The sequence below is a fragment of the Cyprinus carpio genome, chromosome A1 (genome assembly GCF_018340385.1).
Source record: "Cyprinus carpio isolate SPL01 chromosome A1, ASM1834038v1, whole genome shotgun sequence".
Classification (NCBI taxonomy): Eukaryota; Metazoa; Chordata; class Actinopteri; order Cypriniformes; family Cyprinidae; genus Cyprinus; species Cyprinus carpio.
Genome location: NC_056572.1, coordinates 7637579 through 7645325, shown reverse-complemented (window position 1 = coordinate 7645325; position 7747 = coordinate 7637579). Strand labels below are relative to the sequence as shown.

The 7747-nt window shown below is 36.0% G+C and overlaps 1 protein-coding gene across 1 annotated transcript; it reads left to right on the top strand.

Moving 5' to 3' along the window:
* The first annotated feature begins 5509 nt into the window (after nt 1-5509).
* Nucleotides 5510-7488, top strand: LOC122138813 (ladderlectin-like). The gene is made up of 6 exons (XM_042733449.1): nt 5510-5634; nt 5731-5803; nt 6173-6258; nt 6486-6620; nt 6953-7067; nt 7248-7488. The coding sequence occupies exons 2-6, from the start codon at nt 5743-5745 to the stop codon at nt 7316-7318; spliced, it is 468 nt and encodes a 155-aa protein (XP_042589383.1). The 5' UTR covers nt 5510-5634; nt 5731-5742; the 3' UTR covers nt 7319-7488.
* The last annotated feature ends 259 nt before the right edge of the window (nt 7489-7747 follow it).

Genomic DNA, 7747 nt, shown 5'->3' with positions numbered 1-7747 from the left:
CAGGCTTCTGTGTCCTTAACTACCGGTGCGAACACAATGAAGACACAAGCTCAACAAGTCTGAAATTTTACATGTAAAACATACTTTTAACAATTACCACTTCAACAGCCTCAAAATAAGTATGCTAGTCTTTGCTACACAATGCCGTTTCCTTTAGGAAACAAAAATACATTCAGTTTAACCGCGAAAAATAAGATAACAAATTACCATGAGTGTAACCGTAACCATAACAGTCTATTAACACCTCAAAAAGTGCAGATATTGTAAAATCTAATGTAAATATGACATAAGACACTCACGGACGTTATATTAAAAGTAGCGTTACCTCTTCCGTTCAGTAAAAGAGGCTGTTAAGACCTCCGTTTCTGAGGCGAAAACTGCGTCCGCGTATTTTTCAGTATAAGCTCTTTTATTTCCACCTTTCATGAAACCTCCAAATACTCCCGGACATAAACAATGAATGATAACTTTACATTTTGAATCTTTACTTACCATAATGACTTTCACTCGCTTCTCTCACGCTGAGAAAATGGCGGCTTCTCGCACTGGAGACGTAAGCTTTTAACGTGACATGCGTGCTCTCTTTCACGTCCGCGTTCCCAGCCAAGCGCCGCTGGGTTATAATCGAGACCAATTTTCAACCCCAAACTTGGGTTAAAATAACCCAATGTCCTACCCAGCGGTCTCAACCCAGCATTTGGGTTGAAAAAACAACCCAAACGTTTTTAAGAGTGTGGTGACCCATACTCAGAATTTGTGCTCTGCATTTAACCCATTCAAAATTGCACACAAACAGCAGAGAACACACACACATCGTGAACACACACCTGGAGCAGTGGGCAGCCATTTATGCTGCGGCGCCCAGGGAGCAGTTGGGTGTTCGTGCCTTGCTCAAGGGCACCTCAGTCTTCGTATTGCTTGCCCGAGACTCGAAACCACAACCTTAGTGTTAGGAATCAAACACTCTAACCACTAGGCCATGACTTCCCAGACTAATAAAGAATATTCGAATCTCAAATTTGAAAATCAAATTTGAAAAACTGACTGAACATTCGAATAATCGAATATTCTGGTCCAGCCCTAAATACTTTACACAAAAATTAACAAATTTCGCAGATATCAATTCAATACCATCAGGTCATGGAAAATACAATTATTGTAAATCAAACAAGAACCACACTGAAACTAGATTCAACCTTTAGACATGCTGGGTATGTGGTCCCATCATCTAATTTTGGCCAAAGATCTACCAAATTTCTTTGTCGGAAGTGGTGATGCCTAAAATGGGATATGGATTCTCCCACCAGGGCTCTGTAGAGTGTGTTAACCTATTGTATAAGCAGCAGTCAATGAAAATATTTCTGTTTCATATGCTTACAACTGGTGATGGTGGTTCTCTCAGAAGTTATTTTATAGAAAAATATCAAGAATAATTTCCTAGATGGTTCCATAAATGTTTACTTTTAGTTGTGATAATTAATGATGTAGTACAATCAAGGAAGAAGAAGTAATTTTCACGTCTATATCGACTTGTCAGTCTTACATGAAAGTAGATGAAATGTTCACTTCACAGACAGGACTTCAAACTGACCTCTGCAAACTGACTTACCTCTGCAAGTGTGAAGTTATTTTTCCAGAGCAGGGTGTTGCAAAAACCCTCAACAGAAACCTGACACTCCAGTGACAGACAAACAAAAAGCTCTAGCAGAGGGATGGAGAAGGCTGTCTGGGGCTTGTTGGCTGTTGCTGGCCAGAGCCCATACCTTAGCAGAGTACAGGTTTCTGGTTCACACTCACACATATTGACTGTGACGGTGCAGAGCCGTCCTGCCAAATAAAAAGAGGGAAATAAAATAAAAACAGAATCAAGTACGACTATAGAGACTACCATATCAGCATAGACTAAATCACTTCAGTGTGTCACCTATTGGAATCAGCAAACAGGCACAGAAAATAATTTTAAAAAATGTATCACAAATTTGATAAATTCCTTATCATTAAAGTTACTCCTAATCATTACTCCACGTTTAATAGGATTGGATTCCTTAACCTGTCAAGAAAATCAAATACATTAAGATTTTTCAGTGTAAAATGAGAAACCTGTGCTGACAATGACCTTCATGTCCTTCGTGTACAAAGCATGGGTGCCATGGCCTTCAGGTAAATATAGGAATAACCCCAGGGAGGATGGCTCATTGTAGTCATTCTGTAAGAAAGATTTATAGCTCTAACAAAGTTTAAAAAAAATATATAATAATAAAATGTAATATAGGTGGAAGGGTCCGAAGGGTGGGTTTGTTTGGAGTTGGGCGGGTAAGACCTTGATTAAGGTAAGAAACCTTTGCAGGGCCAGCGATACACCTCCTCACCACCTTAATCTTAATGCTCCTGAAGCGTGCACTCTTAACTGCTTTTCCCATATCTGAAATCAAAATATTTAGCAATTATTATTAAAGTGCAACCTGTACTTCTTATCACAAACTTCACAAAATCCCAAAAAACTACATTTCCCCATTAGCTTCCAGCACGTAAAACATGCTAATTACATGCTAATACAGTTATATCATGTAAACACTCATGTCACGCCACTTTAAAACACATTTTCTGTATTGTTTTCACTTACTGACTAATTAATCACAGTTTAAATGCTCGGTTCTATCATTTAAATGGTCTTTCGAGTTTGCTGGCCAATTAAGAACAGGGATACCTTGGTCCTTAAACCAGGTACTAGTAGCTTTGGCACTGCGTGCAGGTGCCAAGTCCTGTTAGAAAATGAAATCTGCATCTCCATAAAGTTGGTCAGCAGCAGGAAGCAAGAAGTGCTCTAAAACTTCCTGGTATATGGCTGCGTTGACCTTGGACCTCAGAAAACACAGTGGACCAACACCAGCAGATGACAAGGCACCCCTAACCATCACTGACTGTGGAAACTTTACACTGGACCTCAAGCAACGTGGATTGTGTGCCTCTCCTCTCTTCCTCCAGACTCTAGGACCCTGATTTCCAAAGGAAATGCAAAATTTACTTTCATCAGAGAACATAACTTTGGACCACTCAGCAGCAGTCCAGTCCTTTTTGTCTTTAGCCCAGGCGAGACACTTCTGACGCTGTCTGTTGTTCAATAGTGGCTTGACACAAGGAATGCGACAGCTGAAACCCATGTCTTGCATACGTCTGTGCGTAGTGGGTCTTGAAGCACTGACTCCAGCTGCAGTCCACTCTTTGTGAATCTCCCCCAAATTTTTGAATGGGTTTCGTTTCACAATCCTCTCCAGGGTGCGGTTATCCCTATTGCTTATACACTTTTTTTCTAACACATCTTTTCCTTCCCTTCTCCTCTCTATTAATGTGCTTGGACACAGAGCTCTGTGAACAGCCAGCCTCTTGCCCTCCTTGTGTAAGGTGTCAATGGTCGTCTTTTGAACAACTGTCAAGTCAGCAGTCTTCCCCATGATTGTGTAGCCTACAGAACTAGACTGAGAGACCATTTGCCTTTGCAGGTGTTTTGAGTTAATTAGATGTTTAGAGTGTGGCACCAGGCGTCTTCAATATTGAACCTTTTCACAATATTCTAATTTTCTGAGATACTGAATTTGGGGTTTTCCTTAGTTGTCAGTAATAATCATCAAAATTAAAAGAAATAAACATTTGAAATATATCAGTCTGTGTGTAATGAATGAATATAATATACAAGTTTCACTTTTTGAATGGAATTAGTGAAATAAATCAACTTTTTGATTATATTCTAATTATATGACCACCACCTGTACAATACAATAATAATAAGACTTGCTTAAAGTGTGTGGCCAAAACCCTCTTAAACTGTCATAAACAAAACTTTGCAAACATGTTTCATACTCACATAACATCTTGGGCGTGTCCGATAAAGATAATGGCATGAATGCAAAATCATCATGACATTTTAACTGTTAAACTTTGCAAATTGTGTAATATTTCCACTCTCCCTTTTCTCTGTTTCTTTTGCTGCTTCTGCAGCATAATTGTATTAAATTAATGTATACTTCTCCAATACATCATGAATATAACGTACCCAGACGTAATGATTTTTATTACAAAAAAAAAAAGAAATGTTAGAACGATAAGACTTATCATATATTTACAAAAATGTAAAAGAAATCATGTTTACTGTTATATAAAAGTTTAATGCCTTTGAACTCAAATGAATATCCATGTTTCCTCTATGGGCTTTTGGTTACAAATTGAATGACAGATGTGAACACTATTTTGGTTATTACCATACAAAACTTGAGTTGAATGGAAACTTGAATTGAACATTTGAATTTTTAAAATGCATATGTAATCAAGTTAAAAGTAAAAGGATACTTAAGTATTGTTACTAAGTAAATGCTTTTTTTTTTTTTTTTTTTTTTTAATAATTAGGTTGAACACAGACTTTTCACATCATATTTTCAGCAGGTAAAATGGAAGTAAACATACCTCACTGTTTTATTTGCCCTTTCATAAGACCATTTTCTGAAATATGATATCCGATCAGATAAATTGGTATTCACATCTATTAAGTCACAAGTGCATTATGCATTATTATTCACTAATGCATAATGCACTTGTGTATATAAAAAAATATATATACAATACAATAATAATAAGACTTGCTTAAAGTGTGTGGCCAAAACCCTCTTAAACTGTAATAAACAAAACTTTGCAAACATGTTTCATAATCGCATAACATCTTGGGTGTGTCTGATAAAGATAATGGCATGAATACAAAATCATCATGACATTTTAACTGTTAAACTTTGCAAATTGTGTAATATTTCCAGTCTCCCTTTTCTCTGTTTCTTTTGCAGCAGCATAATGATTTTTAGTACAAAAAAATACAAATGTTAGAACGATAAGACTTACTCATCATATATTTGCAAACATGTAAAAGAAATCATGTTTATTGTTATATAAAAGTTTAATGCCTTTGAACTCAAATGAATATCCATGTTTCCTCTATGGGCTTTTGGTTACAAATTGAATGACAGATGTGAACACTATTTTGGTAATTACCATACAAAACTTGAGTCGAATGGAAACTTGAATTGAACATTTGAATTTTTAAAATGCATATTTAATTGAGTTAAAAGTAAAAGGATACTTAATTATTGTAACTAAGTAAATGTTTTTTTCCCCCCCTCAAATAATTAGGTTGAACATAGACCATTCACATCATATTTTCAGCAGGTAAAATGGAAGTAAACAGACCTCACTGTTTTATTTGCCCTTTCATAAGACCATTTTCTGAAATATGATATCCGATCAGATAAATTGGTATTCACATCTATTAAAGCAAAATCCTACAGCTTACATGAATCACTTTATAGTGATTATTATTGTTATGCTTTTATTTCAAATAGCAATTATCAGCTAAGAATAGTTCACTGAAATTCACATGCAACATAATGCAACATCACAAATGAGGATGTTCAGGACCAGGTCTTGTTTACCAAATAAGGACTGATAGATTGAAAGAAGTTTTCATTGGTGTTGAACCATCTGCACACATTTGTGACTGAGCAACTGGGTATAAATAAAGCTGATTTCAAGCAATGATCTGTGTATTATACCAACAAGTATTACAGCCTGCTTAGTTGAATTGTGGTTCACTTGGTATGACTTTTTTTATTGTATTTCCATTTTTAGTGTTTTAAAACTTAATGCATATATTCATTACATTATATTTGATACTGTTGTTGATATTAATAGGACTTCGTCAGCATGTGGATTTCTGCAGCATTCCTTCTTTTTGCACTGGTTGTAAATGGAGTCAAGTCTGAAGGTAAATGAACAAAATAGACTGAATTTCCCTACTTTACTGCAGATGATGTGAAGGTTTGCTGTTTCTTTTTTACATTCACACATTTCATCAATCCCTTGGTACAAATGCCTAATCTGGGAAGTCATGGCCTAATGGTTAGAGAGTTTGACTCCTCACCCTAAGGTTGTGGGTTTGAGTCTCCAACTGCTCCCCGGGCGCCGCAGCATAAATTGCTACCCACTGCTCTGTGTGTGTGTTTACTGCTGTGTGTGTGCACTTTGGATGGGTTAAATGCAGAGCACGAATTCTGAGTATGGGTCACCATACTTGGCTGTATGTCTTGTCGCACTTGTACTAATCTTTATTCAATTTTGCAATATTTTTTTGCAGTTTTAAGATGCCCCGTGGACTGGGAGAAATTTGGAACAAAATGCTTTAAATATTTCAGCGACTTAAAGCCATGGTATGAAGCAGAAGTAAGTTTGTGTTCTCTGTAATGTAGATACAGTTGTGGTCAAAATTTTACATACATTTTGCAGTATCTGCACCTTTTGCGTATTTGTAACACTTTCCAACAATGACTGTATGATTTTGGGATCCATCTTTTCACACTGAGGGACTTGCTTGCAACAACTAAAAAAAATTCAAATGCTCACTGATGCTCCAGAAGGAAACACGATGCATTAAACCTTTATCCTCACAGAAACACTGTATTGACCTTGGAGGAAACCTTGCATCTGTCCACAATCAACCCACTAACGATTTCCTAAAAACCCTTGTGAAAAAATATGGTAATAGCTTCCCCCAAACCTGGATTGGTGCTCATGATGCAATCAAGGTAGCTGATTTTTCATTTCCCTTCAAATATCGGTCCAACCAGTGTCAGATAAATGTAAAACTTCAAGTATTGTTGAAATTAAATGAACAGTAAATGTTGTTCAAATTAAATATTGTTGGCTTTGTCAGATATATTTCTTGTGATTTTTCTAATTGTGTAAAGGCTTGTTTGCACTGCCCCAATAAACACCAGCAGCAGCTTCACACTCAAAATGAAATATGTATATTAGTCTATCAGAGTTCTTATTTAAAAATAAAAAGGTAAATAAAATTAGAAGCATCAACAGTTGGAAACAGCAGCAAGTTTGATAATGTAAATGTAATGTTCTTTAGGATTTTATCTGGTTTTGGAGTGATGGATCAAAGTTTGAGTTCAGTGACTGGCAAACTGGTGAACCAAATAATGGAATGCGAAAAGATGAAAATTGTGTGGAAATGGGCTATGGAGGTAATATATACACGTTGTCCATATATTTAAAGCTATTTACCATTTTTTTATTTAGTATAAAACATGAACTGTAAAGGTGGTTTTAAACCTTGCACATTTTATTACACATATTTATGGTTTTCTCTTTGAACTAAAGCATATTTGAAAATTCATTTAAAAAACGTATCTGAATTTCCACAGATGGGAACCGCTGGAATGACGCACACTGCGGTACTGTTCTCAGTTTCATCTGTTACAGAAAAGCTCAATAGAACTGTGTTCTAATCCTAATTTTGTTTGATAAACAAATATCTCGTCTGTCCATCACCAATTTCTAATGTCTCCAAATCGCTGATTGTAACAGACATGCTTTAATTTTGAATTTTAATGTCAATCTTTGCAAAACTAAAATAAAAAATAAAAATAACCTTTAAACTACAAATGTACATCTGTCTTTGTTTCTTGCCCTGAATCACTCTCTTTATGAGTTTTTTGATTTTCAAAATTAATTTTGATTATCTGAGCTTTATGGCATAAAGTGACTGCAGGGAAACTTTAATGAACAATACAAACATTGATGTTGTAGTTATGACATCTACCTGGAGAGGGTACTGCTAACCTGCCATTTACTGTATCCATGACTTCACCAGACAACCTTGATGTAGACTTTAATGTCTCAGGCCACCTTAGCTAAACCAAAC

Coding starts and splice junctions, on each gene's coding strand:
- LOC122138813 (XM_042733449.1), top strand. CDS start 5,743: ATGTGGATTTCTGCAGCATTCCTTCTTTTTGCACTGGTTGTAAATGGA. Junction 5,804..6,172: donor AAATGGAGTCAAGTCTGAAG/GTAAATGAACAA, acceptor ATTTTTTTGCAG/TTTTAAGATGCCCCGTGGAC. Junction 6,621..6,952: donor GTGCTCATGATGCAATCAAG/GTAGCTGATTTT, acceptor AATGTTCTTTAG/GATTTTATCTGGTTTTGGAG.